Raw genomic sequence first — 18,403 nt, 5'->3', positions numbered from 1 at the left:
TCATCTTTTATTCTTTTTTCCGTCACAAACAGACACTCGTGTTGGTCTCCTGTGTGTGCGCTTCTACGGTCATTTTTCATCCTCCTTCCACTTTTCCTTCGCCTCCTTGCTCATTTTTCATTCACGCTTATTGAATCAAGCACCCCCTCCCACGCCACCCCCCCCCACCTGCTCCCTCCATCCATCCTTCCACTTTGCTCACCCGCACGTCTCAGCGGCCGTGTGCAATTTGTGGTTCTGCATGTCAATTGGGGAATCGTGCGCGCGGGAATGGGGGGGAGAGGGGGGGAGGGAGAAGGAGGGAGGGGGAGGGAGGGAGGGAGGAGTGAGAGGAAGGAGAGAGGGAGAGGAAGGAATGGAAGGGAGAGATGGGGAGGGGGAAGGAACGAGGAGGGAGGGAGGGAAAGGAGAGGAAGGAAGGAGGAAGGAAGGAAGGAAGGAAGGAGGGAGGGAGGGAAAGAGGGAGGAACGGAAGGAACGGAAGGAGAGAGGGAGGGAGGGAGGGAGGGAGGAAGGAAGGAAGGAGAGAGGGAAGGAAGGAAGGAAGACGGGAAGGAGGGAAGGAAGGAAGGAAGAGAGGGAGGAAGGAAGGAAGGAAGGAAGGAAGGAGGAAGGAAGGAGGGAAGGAGGGAGGAGGAAGGAAGGAAGAGGAGAGGAGAGGGGAGGGAGGAAAGAAGGAGGGAAGCAAGGAAGAAAGGACCAGGAGGGAGGGAACGGGAGGGAGATAGGAAGGAAAGAGGGAGAGGAGAGGAGAGGAGGGAGGGAAGATGGGAGGGAGAAAGGAAGGAAGGAAGGTAAGAAGGAGGGGAAGGAAGAAGAAAGGAAGAGAGAGAGAAGGAAAGAAGGAAGGAAGGAAGAAGGAAGGGAGGAAAAGGATGAAAGGAAGGACGAAGGGAAGGAAGGAAGGGGGAAGGAAGGAAGTGGGGGAGGGAAGAAGGAGGAGGAAGGAAGGAAGAAGGAAGAAGATGAGATGAGAGGGAGGGAGGAAGGAGAAGGAAGGAAGGAGGGAGGAAGGAGAGATGGAGAGGGAAGGAAGGAAGGAAGGAAGGAAGGAGGGAGGGAGGAAGGAAGGAGGGAGGGAAGGAGGGAAGGAGAAGGAAGGAAGGAAGGAAGAAAGGAAGGAGGGATTGGGAAAGAGGGAAGGATAAGAAGAGAAGGAGATAGGAGAGATGGAGGGAGGGAGGGATGGGAGGGAGGGAGGGACGCGAGGAAGGAAGGAGAGGGGAAAGGGAAGGAAGGAAGGAAGGAAGAGAGGAAAGGAAGAGAAGAGAGGGAGGAAGGAAGGAAGGAGGGAGGAAGGGAGGGAAGAGGAGGGAGGAAGGAGGAAGGAAGGAAGATGAGAGGAGAGGAAGGAGGAAAGAAGGGAGGGAGAAAGGAAGGAAGGAAGAGAGGAGGGAGGGACGGAAGGTGGGAAGGAGGGAAGAAGGAAGGGAGGAAGGAAGGAAGGAAGTGTGGGGGGGAAGAAGGAAGGAAGGAAGGAAGATGAGATGGAGAGGGAGGGAGGGAAGGAGCAAGGAAGGAAGGAGGGAGGAGGAGAGATGGAGAGGGAAGGAAAGAAGAAGAAAGGAAGGAAGGAAGGAAGGAGGAGGAAGGATGGAAGGAAGGGACGAAGGGAAGGAAGGGAGGAAGGAAGGAAGGAAGGAAGGAAGGAAGATGAGATGGAAAGGGAGGGAGGGAAGGAGCAAGGAAGGAAGGAGGAAGGAAGGAAGCAAGGAAGGAAGGAAGGAGGAGAGGGAGGAAAATGAGATGGAGAAGGGATGAGGGAGGAAGGAAGGAATGAAGGAAGGGAGGAAGGAGGGAGAGAAGGAAGGAAGATGTTTATGTAATGTGGGAGGAAGCCAAAATACACACAAAAAAAAATAAAATAAAATAAAAAACAACCCCCCCCCCCCAGCGCAGTCGATACAAAGATTCAAACCCAGAACCTGCAGACCGCAGCCGCACTGCCAACAAGGGAGTTGGCAACAAAAATCTTGACCCCTTGAATGTTTTCGTTGCCCTATTTGAGGCACGCCGAGATCTGCCGGGAAGCAGTCGAGAGAAAAGTGACGACCGTTTACCGTCCATCCCACTTTTTTGCGCTTCTCGCCGGCTCTCAGCTGGCAAAAGAACCGCCCGATGTTTGAAGCTCGTCTTTCCGGCACATCCTGGCGTGAAAACAAACAACTTTCCCATGTTTTCCAACGCCGCCGCAGGTGTCGTTTGTCGAACGCCCCCCCCCCCCCACCTCCCCGAGGCGTCACGTTAGCCGCATGCTAATTGGCCAGCTGTCAGGAGCGCCGCCGCGTCGGACCCGGCCGGGCCTCGCCGGGCCCGGCTCCGTCTGTCTGTGTTGTTGTGAAAGCTGTCAGATACTTCCCCGGCTGCTGTTAGTGAGTGTCATCGGCGCTAATGGGGGGGAGTCACATGGGCGCTAACGGGGGGGGGGGGGGGGGGGCGTCACATGGGCGCTAACGGGAGGCGCTACTTCCTAGCGGAGGTGAGGAACTCGAGTAACATGACTCGACTGGAGTCAGACTAAAGTCGGCAATTTTGGCTAAACTTGGCTAAAATGCCACTGCTTGCCTCCGAACTGGAGCACGTGGAATACATGTGCCGAGGAAGTGACTTTTACCTGTCCGGCCTTGTCGTTGGCGTGTTTCTTTGACTTTTACTGGTATGTTTTTTTTTTTGTTGTTTTTTGTTTTTAAACTCGCTGAGCGGCCTCTTCCGGACCCACGCTATCAGTTTTCAAATCCCACACCGGAACCCATTTGTGTTCGTTGGCTTTGAACGCGAGTTTTTCTGTTATTGTTTCAAAATTATCTAGATTCAGTCGAGGGGTGCTTTAGTAGACCCCAAAAAATGTACCGTAATTTCCGGCCTATAAGCCGCGACTTTTTTCACGCGCTTTCAACCCTGCAATTTATGCGGTGCTGCGGCTAATTTGTGCATTTTCTTCTAACGGCTGCAGGGGGGGGGGGGGGATGTCGAGCGGAAAAGGTAAGAGTGAGACCGGTGGAATATATGTGCCGAGGAAGTGACTTTTACCTGTCCGGCCCTATTAGCGCTGGGCTAGCGTGTTACTGCCATGTCTCAGTGATTTTTACCAGTATGTTTTTTGTTTAACCGGCCCTGTTAGCCGCGCTAATGCTAGTGCCGCGCTAATGCTAGCATTAAACTGTCTGTGTACCACCTTTCTTTGTAAATATCTTGTGTTTCAATGTGGGCACTTGCGGTTTTTACACGGCTGCGGCGTACGTATGTACCAAATGGTATTTCCTTTACAAATGTACCGGGTGAGGTTTGTAGGCCGAGAATTACGCTGCAAATTGGTCTAGAAGCTAGCAACAGAGGTGGTAAACGGAACCGGGAGGAACGGCGAGTGACGCGTGCGCGGCAAGCTACGCAAACGTTACCGCGCGGCGGAACGCGCAGGTCACGTGACCGACTACAAAGCGGTCTTCACGCGTCGTGCATCACGGGTCGTCGCGAACGAACGATTGCCCGCAGGAACACCCGTTGCGGAAGGTTCTCGGCGGGCGGGCGGGCGGGCGGGCGGGCGGGCCGCACGTCGCCCCGCCGCGGCGTTCGTCATCCGAGCACGTGCGGGCGGCTGTTCGGACGGCATTAGCGTGACAAAATATCCCAGTTAAGCTTCGAGTGTCTCCTGTGATTTAAATGACACAATGTCGCCTAGCAACTGGGATGGGGGGGGGGGGGGGCGTCGGCGCTCTCGTTTCTGTGACTTTTGAAGAAGTTGTCATGGTGATGCACAAATCTTGGGCTTGAAAGAAGCTGGCCCACACAATAATTTCACATGCACACACCTAAACGCGCGTTGACGCGGAAAGGCAGTAACAGGCGCGCGCAAACTTTGAAATTGCGACTTCATAAAACCCATCCCTAAAACTCTCGTCATATCGCGCTTCACTTCATTTTTAACATCTTTCAGGCCCTTTTTTAATTTATTTTTTCCCCCCTCTTCTGCTTCCATCTCGCCAATCCCCCCCCCCCCACACACCCCCACATCCTTTGGTTGGCGTTTCACACCGGGGGTCGCCCCTGGCAACGCGCCGCCCCGCTCGTGCTGGCGCTGCTTATGAAGCTGGTTTATTTGCAAGCGTAATAAGAAGCGCATTTAGCGCACACGCGCGTGTTCCGAGCGAGGGAGGGACGATTAGAGGCGGCGGCGGCGGCGGCGTGACCGCATTGAATGTTCCCGTCACGCCGGCGCTCGCGTGTTGCTGACGCCGAACTGTCAAATTTTAGTCGAGTCCCGAGTGGCTTTGACCAAAACCAAATCGAGTCCTGATTGGTCGCGTTGTACAATCTTGCGCAGTCACGAAGGACCACGTTTTGCATTCACTATCGGCGGTAATTAGGTGTACTAACTGAGTCACAATCGCATTGCTGTTGTTGTTTTTTAATTGGTCCCAAACCAGTCTCCCTGTTATGGTCTCTTACAGCGATTGTGAAACTTAATTTTCATCACAGGCTCGTGATTGTTTCCCCGACTGTGCTCACAATTGGCCGTCCGCTGAATGAATAAAATTTCGTTCGCGTCGTAGCGCGATTGCCTCGGTCATTTTGGACCTACTTTTACAATATCAATTAAAAAAAAAAAAAAAAAAAAAAAAAAAAACACCAATGTGCTTGCTGAAAATTATTCACCATTATCATCTGGGACATGATAATCCACAAAACTTCAATCCACTCGAGTAAATTTGATGAATTTGTTTCGTTTTAGTAAGAAAAAGTTTATTTTTCATAACGATTCGATTTGGACATCATAAATCATGCAAAACTACCGTAATTCCCGGCCCACAGAGCTCACCTGGTACATTTGTAAAGGAAATACCCTTTTGCACATACGTACGTCGCAGCTGTGTAAAAGCCGCAAGTCCCCGCGTTGAAACCCACGCGAGATATTTTCAAAGCCGCCACGCTAACGCTAACGCCGCGCTCACACGGCCGGTAAAAAAAAAAAAAAAAAAAAAAAACGTGCCGGTAAAAATCACTGAGACACGGCAGTAGCACGGTAGCGCGATCAACCGAAACTGCCTCGCGTGAACGTGAGCTTTCGGCTAACTCGCATTTCCTGTTTCCGGGTGACGACTGATTGTTTAGTAGCAGGCTTGTTTTGTCAATTAATGTCAAGACTGCACAAAATAAGCGACGTCTTTCAATATCTTATTTGTTTTCTACTTGTAGCAAATTTTACGTGTGTGATTTTTCGTGCAGATTCGCGAGCGCGATGGCGCGGGGGTCGCGACCGCGCCCGTCAAAAGTGAGTGCCTTAAGTAGTATTACCACCACACTAGTACTACTTCCTGCGATTGGCTGGCAACCAGTTCAGGGTGTACCCTGCCTCCTCCCCGTGGGATAGGTTCGAGCACTCCCCGCGACCCTCGTGAGGATAAGCGGCAAAGAAACTACTTCTATTACAGACATACAGCACCGTCTTCATTATCTGTCTGTGGAGATTATTTCCACCTGCTTCGCTGCCCTTTCCCCGCCGCCACCTTTGACCTCTGCAACGGAGGCCTGCTGTCCACCCCCGAGAACCTCAACCGTGACCCCCGACCCCACCCACATTACTTCCACCAGGGTCAGACCGGGTGAAATAAAGCTGTCGTCGTCCTCAGGGAGCTCCGATTGCATGTCGCAATTGGCCCGGATAACAGCGACCAAACAGGCCACCGTAGAGTAGCCGCTACTACGAGTAATACTACCGATTACTTTTTTGGAAACTAGCAGCCGTCAATCAAAAGGCGACCCCCGCGTGTGCCGCCGATCGCCGCCGCATTCGACTCACCGGATCTTGTCGGCCACTCGCTGCGTGTTGTTGCCGTCGGTCTGGCAGTTTCCGGCGTACTGCGCCCGGCCGCCGGCCCCCAGGTCCCGCCGCAGGGCCATGGCGCCGTGGGCCAGCACCGACACGCCCTTGGCGATGCGCCTGCGGGGAAGTTTTGGGGGGGGGGGGGGTGGGGAACAGACACAAAATGAACAAGACGCGTGGACACGCGCGGGGGGGGGGGTGTTAGCAGAGATTAGCGCTAGCGAGATTGGAACTACGTTAAAGTCAGTTGAGGATCTTAATTTAGACAAAAGCGGATCTGTGCCATCATCTTGGTGCCGTTAAACTATGTTGAAGTGAGTTGAGAAGCTTCTTTTCGACTACAGTCGTGCCATCTCACGGTGGATCAGCTGGCTGATCGGTTGGCCTCACAGTTCTGAGGATCCAGGTTCAATCCCGGGGTGTGCCTGTGTGGAATTTGCACGTTCTACCCCCTGCCTGCGTGGGTTTTCTCCGGGTGGCCACTCCGGTTTTCTCCCACATCCCAAAAACATGCAACATTAGTTGCACCCGCTCAATTGCACCAAGGTGTGATTGTGAGTGCGATTGCCTGTTTGTCTTGATGTGCCCTGTGATTGGCCGGCAACCAGTTCAGGGTGTGCCCCGCCTCCTGCCTGTTGACGGCTGGGATAGGCTCCCCGTGACCCTCGTGAGGATAAGCGACAAAGAAAATGAATGGATGGATAAAATTGAGGATCTTAATTTAGACAAAAGCGGATCCGTGCCATCATTTTTTAGTACCTTGGTGCCATTGAACTATGTTGAAGTGAGTCGAGAAGGTCCATTTAGACTACAGTAGTGCCGTCTCCTCGGCAATTATTAATTATTAGCCGCTGAATTGTTCACTTTTCTCTGCATATGACAGTTCCAAACTACTTTACACATGATGTCAGAGAAGGCGGAGGCCAGAGTTTTGTCACGCTCGCGCGTCTTCGGACCGCGAGGGGAAAATTCCACTTATTTTTTTTTTTTTTTTTATGAATGCGGAACACGATTACATAACCAAACCCCCCCCCCCCCCGGCTGCTCGGTAATTGCGGGAATCGATGAGGGATCGTTCCTTTCACCTGCCTCGGTGGGAAACGTGCCTTTAAATTAAAGCACATCCAACTTTAATGACCCCCGCGGCGAAACGGGGGTCACGCGTCGACGGACGCATCAGACGGGGACGCCCGCCCGCTCGCTCGGAACGCCGCGGCGAGGAAATCAAAAACAAAAAAAGACAAAATGTCTTCCCCCCGCCTCCTTCTAAAAATGTTGTTTCTCTTGGCGGGATGTTTATTCCTCGCACACCTCGTGTATTTTTAAGAGCTGCCAGACGCCGGCTCGACGTAAAAGCAAAACAAAAGCTCGCCCCGGTCCCGCGTTGACAATCGACCCGACGAAGACGGCGTTGCGTTCGAGTGTGTTCCGCCGACTTCCTGTTCGCGGAACCTTTTGGTGCTCGAGGGCCACATTTGGATCTCAAAACTGACAAAAGACCTTTTTTTTTTTTTTTTTAAAAATCACGTCATTTAAATAATTCATTCTCATGTTTATGTCATTTATTCATGAGCAAAATGAGGGAAAAAACACATTCAACATTTGTTTTGTTATTGAAAATTAATTCATATTAAATTCATATGCTTGTGTCGTTTTTACAGGTAGATTTAATGTGTGTTGTGACTGAATGCAACAAAGTACGCACAGACACAATCCCAAGGAATTAGTCGGAGCCGATTACCGTACAACCTCGGTTCTCGACCACTATCTGTTCCTCGACGGCGGTTGGAGAAGTGATTTGTTCGGAATCCAAATCAATATTTCCCATTACAATCAATGGAAAAAGAGATCATGCGTTTCAAGTGGGGGGAAAAAAAAAAAAAAGTCTTTTGAAAGCAGTTTTTAGCTTTTCTTGATAAACTGCATAGTAGAAATACATGTATAGTTTGAATACTTCCATCCAGCCACCCATTTTCTTTGCCGCTTATCCTCACGCGGGTCACGGGGAGTGCCGGAGCCTATCCCAGCTGTCGACGGGCAGCAGGCGGGAGTGGTACACACTGAACTGGTTGCCAGCCAATCGCGGGGCACCTTGAGACAAACATCCGCACTCACAATCGCACCTAGGCGCAATTTGGCGTCCGATTAACGTCGCGTGCTTTTGGGATGTGGGAGGAAACCGGAGTGCCCGGAGGAAACCCACGCAGGCACGGGGAGAACGTGCAAACCCGGGACCTCAAAACGCTTTTTACCAGCTGTAATACTTTATATAATGAAAATAATTTAAGAACTACATTTAATGCTAAATGCTAGGCTGGGAGTGCATTGCCGTATCTGGAGCGTCTCGGCCCTTGTAAATGTTTTTTTTTTTTTTTAATAACAACGGAGCAGAGCATTATGTAAAGTTCACAAGAAAAGTATTCACTGTACCTGCGAGGCTCGTCCCTCCATCCCTGAGGCCGGATGGCGAACAGGGCCTTGGGGAGTCCCTCCAGACCCAGGCCGGACAGCGCCGGGCCCACAGCGAACCACATGTGGCTGGGGCCCGCCTGGCCCGACGCCCAGGCCGCCCGGAACACCAACTCCGCTTCCTCCAAAGAGCAGTACAGCAAACGCACCTGCACGCGCACACGCGGATACGCTTAAAAGAGCCGTGCTGCGTTCGGGTTCCATTTGCCGCAAAGTGAAACGACGCCGGAGAGGCTCGTTTAGAAATGGGTGACAGTTCATCACGGTGCATTCGGGGTCCCACCTGCTGGGAAATTACAGATTTCTCACAAACATAGTGACGCGACAAATCTTCATGGTGCATTCAGGGGTCACCGGCTGGTAAATAAGTTTCGCTTGAAAGCTCCGCGCTGCACTCAGGTTACGCTTGCTAGAAGATGAGGTTTTTTTTTTTTATTTTTCAAAACACATCGACACTTGAAAGCTTCACGGTGCATTCAGGATCCCACTGGTTGGGGGGAAAGGCAGACTGATCTCAAATACAAAAAGGCGGCGGTGCGTTCGGGTTACACTACGCTGCAAAGTGAAATGACATTGGAGCGACGTTTCCAATCTGTGACGCTACGTCGCGGTGCGTTCGGGTTCCGTTTGTCGGGAATTGAGAGATTTAGATATACTTGAAAGCACAACGCTGCGTTCACTTGTTGCGAAGTGGAAGGACAACAGAGAGACGCTTTTTACATACTGTACACTGATAATGGTACATTCAGGTACTACTTGTCGGGAAACGGGAGATGTCTTTCAAATGGAGAGGTACTTGAAAGCATCGTGCTGCATTCAGGTTATACGTGCTAGAGTATGAAGTAGCGTTGCAGAGACTTGTTTAAAAGACAGTGACGCTCGAACGCATCGCGCTCCATTCAGGTTTGGCTTGCTGGAACAGAAACAACGCCGGGGAGACTCGTTCCGAACGCAGTGACACTCGAAAGCAACGCGGTGCGTTCAGAGGTTGCGTGCTGCAAAACGAAACGACGCCAGAGAGATTTGATTTAAATATCGAGACTCGAAAAGAACCACGTTGCGTTCGGGTTTTTGTGGTCCACTCGGCTCACGTCAAGATGGGAGCGACGCCGCATTTTTACGGCCCTCGTTGTTGAAAAAACAAACAAAAAAAAAAAAGAAATATCGAAGAAATATACGGCGTGTAAATATCAAGAGACGGTGAGGGTTGAAGTGTTGTATTGGTTTCAACTTGACAGTGGCGTCCCGCAGGGATCCGTCTCGGAGTATTTTCTGTTTTCATGTCATATGAGTTCATGTCTTCATCTGTGCACGTGTCAAAGATGGCAGACGTTCAGAAGATGTGGGGGTGGGAGGGGGGCTTGACAGTCAACACGTTCTTTATGAAACGCGTTCTTGACAACATAACTATATGAAAATGTTCAATAAAGTCCGCAAGTAGGTGACTCCCGAGTCATTTTTCCTACTAATGGCGCGTGTGCATTATTGCAAGTGGTGCACTTTCATTTCGTGATTCATTTGCGCCGGCAGAGACGAACGCGGCCGATCTCGCCCTAAATTATTCAACGCAACAATTAAATATCAGATTAAAAAGAAGAGCGAGGAAAAGAATGAGGGATGAGGAACGCCGATTCCACATTATTCATTTCGCCCATCCTCTCTTCCGACCCATCCCTTCGTCATTTCATCCATTCATGTGGTGTCAGTCATCCAGCAATTCATCCTTCCATCGCTGGGCCCTCATTTCATTCATTCAGGATTTCTTTTTTCTTTCGTCCTTTTTTGTCTTTCTTCCTTTCACCCATTCATTATAATTGCATCCATTCAGCCAATTATTTCATCCATAATTTATCCGTCAGTTCATCCATCCATCCATCCATCCATCCATCCATCAGTTCCTCTATCTGCCATTTCATCCATCCTTATATCCTTGTCAATTCATTCATGCATCCATCCATCTCTCCATCCATCGGTTCCTCCATCATTTCATCCATCCATCCATCCATCCATCCATCGGTTCCTCCATCTATCATTTCATCCATCCACCCCTCCATTCCATCCACTCACCCATCAGTTCCTCCATCTATCATTTCATCCATCCATCAGTTCCTCCATCTATCATTTCATCCATCCATCCATCCGTTCCTCCATCTATCATTTCATCCATCCACCCACCCATCCATTGGTTCCTCCATCTATCATTTCATCCATCCACCCATCCATCCACCCACCCATCTATCAGTTCCTCCATCTATCATTTCATCCATCCACCCATCCATCCATCCACCCACCCATCTATAGTTCCTCCATCATTTCATCCATCCATCCATCCATCCATCCCTCCATCTATCATTTCATCCATTCCACCCACCCATCCATCCATCCATCCACCCACCCATCTATCGGTTCCTCCATCTATCATTTCATCCATCCATTCATCCATCCATCCACCCACCCATCTATCAGTTCCTCCATCTATCATTTCATCCATCCATCCATCCATCCCTCCATCTATCATTTCATCCATCCACCCACCCATCTATCAGTTCCTCCATTGATCATTTCATCCATCCATCCATCGGTTCCTCCATCTATCATTTCATCCACCCACCCATCCATCGGTTCCTCCATCTATCATTTCATCCATCCACCCATCCATCCATCCATCCACCCACCCACCCATCTATCGGTTCCTCCATCTATCATTTCATCCATCCATCCATCCATCCCTCCATCTATCATTTCATCCATCCACCCATCCATCCATCCATCCACCCACCCACCCACCCACCCACCCCTCCATCTATCATTTCATCCATCCACCCACCCATCTATCATTTCATCCATCCACTCATCCATCCATCCACCCACCCATCTATCAGTTCCTCCATCGATCATTTCATCCATCCATCTTTATATCCCTCTCATCATCCATCCTACCATCTGCCATTTCACTCGTCAACCATCCATCTTGTCATCTATTATTTAACCCTTCCAGGTGTTCATCCATCTTTTCATCCCTCCATCATTTCATCCTGGTGTCATTCCGAGCACTGCTCATTCCTTCCATTATTTGACACGTCCGTCATGCCATCCGTCCCCCCACCAACACGTTCATCCACCCTTCCCGCGGCTTTTGATGTTAGCTTGATTTCTGTCGCGCGTTTGCTAATAAGAGTTCGAGACACGTTCGCGCGCGCGCACGCACGCGTCGTCTCCGATATTCGATATCGCGCGTCGGTCCTGACGCAAGCGTTGCCGCCGCCGATATGCAAATGAGGCCTCTTGGGGCCAAGTGGACTTCGTTATCCGAGCGTCCTTCCGAGCCGACGGCTCGTGAGCGGCTATTCGACGCGACGGGACTTTGCACCGTGCGCCAAAAGTGTCGGGCGGACAGCCTCGCTGCGCCTGTGACGTTTGTGAAAAAAAATAACTTTATTGATCTACGTTTCCTGTTTTCAACATTTGATTTGGATTCTATGCCACATTTTGATCCAAAGTGCCTCTTTACATCCAGCTACGCCGTCCGTGCTAATGAGCCGCGCTGTGCTGTGCGGGGGGGGGGGGACGCCGAGCCCCTCCGACGGGCTCCTCCCCCCCCCCCCCCCCCATCCCCATCAAAGCCGTGAACCTCAGCGGGAATCCTCGCGCGAGCGCCTTTCAAACGAGCGTCAAAGCGTCGAGGAGAAAGACGCGAAGGAAATTCTCCGTGGGGAATCGCTGAGAAGCAAATCAAACCAAGTGGACTTGCCGCTGGTGATCTGCGACACCGGGCGCAAACTACACATGAGCTCCGCAGATCGAGTTTTGGATTTTTAGTTCTGGTTTTGGTTTGGATCCCCACATTAATCGATTGGTTAAACTTCTTACTGGGAGGTGTGGTGGTACTTTTACTTGTCTTCTGTTCCTCCTCAGTCTTCTTCTTCTTTGTCCTTTCGGCTTGTCCCGTGAGGGGTCGCCACAGGGTGTCATCTTTTTCCACCGATCTCACGCCCACAGTCCTCCTGTCCTCCCTCACCACATCCATCAAGCTTTTCTTCGGTCTTCCTCTCCCTCTCTCTTCCTTGACAGCTCCATCCTTACCATCCTCCTACCAATTTCCCGACTCGCTCGCCTCTGGACATGTCCAAACCATCCAAGTCTGCTCTCTGGAGCCTTGTCTCCAAAACATCCGACTTGGGCTGTCCCTCTCAAGATTCTCATTTCTAATCGTATCCAACCTGCTGACTCCGAGCGAGAACCTCAACAATCTTCATTTCTGCCACCTCCAGATCTGTTTCTTCAGTTCCACCGTCTCTGATCCATCACGTCTGGCCTCGCCACTGTTTTATAAACGTTGGCCTTCATCCTAGCGGGGACTTCCGCCAACTGGACCAGTTTCTTCACTTCCTGACCACACTCACCATTGCTCCGCGTTGTTGACCCCAAGTATTTGAAGTCCTCCACCCTCGCCATCTCTTCACCCTGGATCTTCACTCTTCCCGCTCCTCAGTAATGAAGTGAACGTTTTGTTTTTTGTTTTTTTTGGGGGGGGGAGGGGGGGAGGTGTCAAAATAAATCAATGAATCAACAACTCATCGGTCATCAAATTAATCGGATTCGTCAAAGCAAAACGAGCAACTTTCCTGTTTAAAAGTAGGAAGTATCCGGACAAGATTCCGTTTAGGAACGCGAGCGACGGGCAGCGCACGGGACAAACCCCGAAAAAACGTCTTCCCGTTTCGGTTCGACGTCGCCTTTGTCGGGGAAAAAGCAAGTTTGTTGGGCTCCGTAATTTTCTTTTACAGCGCGAGCTCCCCGGTGGGTCACCTCAGCCGGAAGCCAATTAAAGTCCTTATTAGCAAGAGAACGGCGACGCTTTAATAAAATGAAGATTCCTTGATCACCACCAGTGCGGAAAGTCCAAATTAAATTGATTTTTTTTTTTTTTTTTTACTGCGGACGGAAGAAGAACTGCTGCCTCAGCTAAGACTGTACACATGCATTATATATTACATTCAGTGAAGAAAATAAGTATTTGAACACCCTGCTGGACTGCAAGTTCTCCCACTTCGAAATCATGGAGGGGGTCTGAAAGCTTCATCGTAGGTGCGTGTCCACTGCGAGAGAGATCTTCGAAAAAGAAAAATCCAGAAATCGCAATGCGTGATTTTTGAACGATTTGTGTGATACACCTGCAAATAAGTATTTGAACACCTGTCTGTCCGTTAGAATTCTGACTCTCAAAGACCTGTTAGTAGGCCTTTAAAAGAGTGTTGCTAATAAGCCGTGCACCTTTCCCCACTGTGATACGCGTGCGCTCGCAGCCAACAACGAGGCGCTCTAAAGCAGCGACGCCAGTGAACTATCTGAGCGAAACGATGCATTTGCAGGTTGTGGCCGGAGCTAGCTAGCTAACTGCTAAGTAGCATGCGCGGCGGGTGACCGCGGGTGCGAACAAAGGCGCTCAAGTTCTCGAATGTCGCAGGGGGAGGGGCGAGTCATGCCGGCCGCCAAAGTGCAACTCGAACTCTGTCGTGCAAAATCAAGCTAGCTCACCGTTTCAACGTCGGTCTCACCTGCGCCTCGTTGTCCTTGAGCACGCGCTTGGTGCGCGTGCCCCCGGGGTCGTCGGTGACGTTGAGGACGACCACGCTTTTCCTCTCCCAGCCGATGAAGGAGCCGTCCGTCATGCCCTCCACCATGTCCAGGAAGTCCTCGTAGCCGTGGTGGCGCGTGGTGACCACCGAGAAGGACGTCCAGTCGTACTCCTCCAGGACCTCGAAGATCACCTCCAGCTGCAGCGCCGTCGAGCAGGTGAACTGCAGGTAGATGGAGCCGCTCTCCTGCCCGGGACAAGTTTCCACGTCAGAGTCGCTTTCTCTACTTCCCAAAAAAAAAAATGATTTATGAACGCTTCCATACTTCAGCAAGTCTGAATCGCAAATTGCACGGGTTGAGTGTAGTACCACGTTGTGCCACAACACGCTGGGCAGCACTCAAGCGATATTTTCAACACTTTGAATCGGTTATTGCCATCCATTTTCCGAGCCAATGTGTAAATAAATTACAATAACAGACGGCGGGAGGATATGAAAATTGTATTGATTAGCAAAAAAGAAAAAATAAATTATAAAATAACCATTCGGTTCTCAACCACAATCCGTTCCAGAAAACGCTACGAAAAGTGAATTGTCCGAAAACCGAATCGCTGTTTCCCATTACAATGAATGGAAAAAGAAATAATGCGTTCCAAGAATAAAAAATTGGGCTTTTTAAAGCATTTTTTTTTAGCTTTTCCTGATAATAAACTACATAGTAGAAATACCTGTTTTGTTTAAATACTTTATATAATAAAATAATTTGAGAAATATATTTATTTTTTGCTTAAAACGTATGCTTGAGTAGTAGAGTACGCTAGGCTGGGAGTGCAATGCCGTATCTGTAGCGACTCGGCCTCCAGCCTTGTAAACCATTTTTTATTAACAAAAGCGCAGAATAACTTTAAACTAACAAATATGGGGGGGGGGGAGCATTTTTTTTTATTTTTACCAAAACTAACACAAAAACATTCATAAATCGAGTTCAACAAAACAAAAATGCAGAAATGCTTCAACAACCGTACGCCCCCCTTTTAACAAAAAAACCAAACTAATGTCTTTCTTTTCCGCCGTCTCTTAAAAACATTTCCGAAGTGGCTCATCACGACACGTCATTAAAATTTCGGAGCGCTCTGCCGCATTCAGATTTATTGGGGTGATGAAGCTGGACGAAATTATGGATTTCGTTCCACTTGGCACAGGCGGCTTTGATGCTCAGCGCTTGGGACGGACAAACATTCACTACCGGGACACGTCCGTGCGTTATACAGAATAACAAAAGTGCGCTGATTGCGCCGCGTGCGTTATGTCATTTCCATTTTTTTTTTTTTTTTTTGGGGGGGGGGGGGGGGTCGTTTGGGTCAACTTCTTGCGCCGCACGCATTATGGCCTGATTTTCGTTCAAAAACACATGAAAAAAAATCTTGTAATTTTCGTCGGAAAACCGATTTGTTCGAAAATGGGGACGGTCAAAAACCGAGGCTTTGCTGTGTTTGTATCTCGGAGGTTTTGCACCTTTTCCCATGCACGACAGTGCCAATATTTGGAATTCATACTTGTAGATTTAACACATAAACTCCATCTCGTTCCATTCCCGTCATTTCCTGCTTTCATGTATTATTCACGCGGTGATCGACGCGGAAAAGTCGGCGGCGGGCTAACGCGGACCGAGGCGGGGGAAAAACCCCCCCGAGGGGGAGCCCGAGTCGGTACCTGCGGCTCTCGTCCCAGGCTGGCGCCGCCTCCCACCGCCACCACGGGAACGCCGGTCTGCGCCGAGATGAACTCCAGCATTGGCGCCAGGGGGGCGCGATTGGGGGGCGGCGGCCTCTCCTCCTCAAACACCAAACCCTGGAGGTCACGGCAATGTCGGATTAGTTTTCGATTTTTCTCTACGCGTTCTTACCGGGGAACAATACTTTGACGCGCCACCCGCATTATGTTATCATATAAGAGAATCTCGCGGGGCGCTAATAAACTGACGCCATCCCGCAAACGGCCGCAAGCGTAGACGCCCCAGGGTCAAGCGAGAAGAACATTTACCCAGTCTTCGAGCGAGCACGCACGCAGGAATTGACCCGGCGCGCACGTTCCAGCTGCGTAAATTGACGCTAAGCGACGCCGACAGCTCGGCGCTCGCTGGAGAGCACTTCATATGCAAATGAGCGGCGGCGGCGACATGCAAATGGGACGTGATTTAATAACAAATGCGGCGTGGAAGAAAGGACCGGGGATCGGAGTTGCCGTGGAAATGTACGACGCCGGGGGCGACTGTAAACCCGCGAGCCTTGCTGGTACGCGGTTGCGTCAATTCACAAGTGCCGGGAAGTAATCGGACATTTTTCTTTTTTTTTTTAACTTTGCTTTGGCGTTGTGAGCAACAATTTTACATACGAGGATTGAAAATGTTTAATCCCAACCCCAGTTGAAGTTTACTGTCAAGGATTAAACAAAACAACTCTACCAATAAACGAGATATAGACAATATTCACAGTAATATATTCTTTATCCTCTGCGAAGAGTGACTAATATTACTCCATTTACTCAGGAGTTTTGACCATCTCCTCTTTCTCGTTATTCACTAAGATTATTTTTACATCATCCGATTATCACTCGAAGGAGCAGCACGATGTCCACTGATCTTTGACATTTTTGGGGGGGGGGGGGGGACTTGTACTTTTTATTCAAGTATGTAACAAAGAATATCGTCAGACTGTTTACGTTGCCTGGAATATCAAATCTTAAATGTGACGATTTAGCAAAGACAAAACATATTTCCCCACGGGGTGGGGGGGTCAACACACATTTTCCTCTGCTTCAACCCCAAAATGTGTTTTTTTCCCTGACATTTTTGCAGTCACATCTTTCCGCGATCCGACTCTTGAAAGGTTTCGGTCAAGGAAAGGGTAAAAAAAAAAAAAACCAACCGGGGTGTGTAGACTTCTATCACTCCGCGACGTCGTTACCTGCAACGGCGTGGTGGCGAGCAACTCGCACAGCTGCAGCAGGAGGCTCCCCGGGCTGCTCTCGTTCACCGCCAGGTAGATGACGTTGGCCTGGCCCGACGGCGTCATCACCGCCTCCCCGACCAGCGCCGCCAAGGACGACGCCGCCGAGAGCGAGGACGAGAACGCCACGGCGGCGGCCGCCAGGGAGGCCGTGTCCATCGCGCCCCTTTCGCCGCCGCCGCCGCCTCCCGGGCCCGACTCTCCGGCTCCCGCGCCCCCCGCCGCCGTCTCCGGGAGCAGGGAGGATCCAGAGTGGACCACGGCGATGTTGACGCCACCCGAGTCCCTCTCTCTCTCCCGGGGCCGCAGCAGCAGGGGGGGCGAGGGCCGAGCGGGCCCCGTGCAGGCCAGGACAGCCAAGAGCAGCGGGAGGCGAGAGGCCGGCCTCGGCGCCACCATGGGGTACGGGCGGGGCCAGTGGGAGCTGGCCGCTCGGCTCTGGCGGGTTCTCTCACCGACTTTCACCTGATGAGGCAAAGACACCCTGTGGGGGGACACCCGCAGGACGTCCGGTAAGGACCGGTTCTTGGCTAAAACCTCAGCCGCTGATTTTATTTTTGTACTGTACTTCCGACGTTGGCCATCACGATGGCGCTTGACACGTTCGACGTCATTCGGACAACCCGCGAGAACGCCTCCAACTGATCTTGACTCGATCCGACCCCTGTTGGCCTGGAGTGTAACTGCAGCCGCCGCCGAACACGCAACTCCGCGCGTGTACGCCCGGTGGACGGACAGCACGGCGGAATCCATTTGGATCACGTTGGTAAGCCCCCCGCGTCCTCATTAGGTCCAATTATATTTCCCGTGTCACTTCTCACCCCCCCCCCTTGCCTCCCCCACAACCCCCACCCTGCCGCACGTCACGCCGGGAAGCTAACGTGGGATTAGCGCCGCTGCGCTCTGCATGAAAACAAGTCAGGCTATTTTTTTTTTTTTTGGCAGTTCCCAGAAAAGAAAAAATATTTAACTCCCCTTTTGTGCCTGAAAAAATTAAAAAAAAAAAATCATTTCCTCATACCACTGGACACTTCATTAGGTACACCACATCCGAAGGCGTACCATTACATAATTGCCAGTGTCAGACGTGACTTTATGGATATGTGAAATCGAACATTCGACACGGGATGGGAACAGAAAATGTGATTTTTTTTTTTTTTTTTTCTTCCCCAGACGGCTTCTCAGTAATTTGATTCCAAGGGATGGACGGAGACTCGGCCGCTTAAAGTGTCTCGTGCTTTTGGTGTGATTCGGTCCACGCAGCACGGTGGGGACCCAAAGAAGATATGATATATACATATATATATATATATATATACTGGGAAAAACTGCCTGTGGGGAAAAAAAAAGGGTCTATACCTGGTGGATTAAAAGAAAGCTAATATCCTGGCGAGGATGATGAAAGTTTGAAGCTCTCCTTTGACGGTTCTCGCTGTTTAAAAGTTGGGCTTGAAAGCGCAAATATTTCATTTTATCTGCAACCATAAAGAGTCAAACTGGACAATTTCCTAAGGCACTATTGCTAT

At 50.5% G+C, this 18,403-nt stretch overlaps 1 protein-coding gene across 1 annotated transcript in view; it reads right to left on the bottom strand.

Annotated features, from left to right (window-relative positions):
- Positions 1-18,403, bottom strand: part of LOC133500753 (voltage-dependent calcium channel gamma-7 subunit-like) — an 84,829-nt gene that overhangs the window by 41,246 nt on the left and 25,180 nt on the right. The window contains exons 4-8 of the mRNA XM_061819860.1: positions 16,836-17,361; positions 15,583-15,720; positions 13,849-14,115; positions 8,252-8,439; positions 5,798-5,938 (exon numbers count right to left, since the gene is read on the bottom strand). Of these exons, the coding sequence (XP_061675844.1) occupies positions 5,798-5,938; positions 8,252-8,439; positions 13,849-14,115; positions 15,583-15,720; positions 16,836-17,361 (1,260 nt within the window). The remainder of the gene's footprint in view (positions 1-5,797; positions 5,939-8,251; positions 8,440-13,848; positions 14,116-15,582; positions 15,721-16,835; positions 17,362-18,403) is intronic.

This window comes from Syngnathoides biaculeatus, chromosome 1, assembly GCF_019802595.1.
Source record: "Syngnathoides biaculeatus isolate LvHL_M chromosome 1, ASM1980259v1, whole genome shotgun sequence".
NCBI classification, from domain to species: domain Eukaryota; kingdom Metazoa; phylum Chordata; class Actinopteri; order Syngnathiformes; family Syngnathidae; genus Syngnathoides; species Syngnathoides biaculeatus.
Note: the sequence above shows the minus strand (reverse complement) of the source record. Positions and strands in the feature narration are given on the sequence as shown.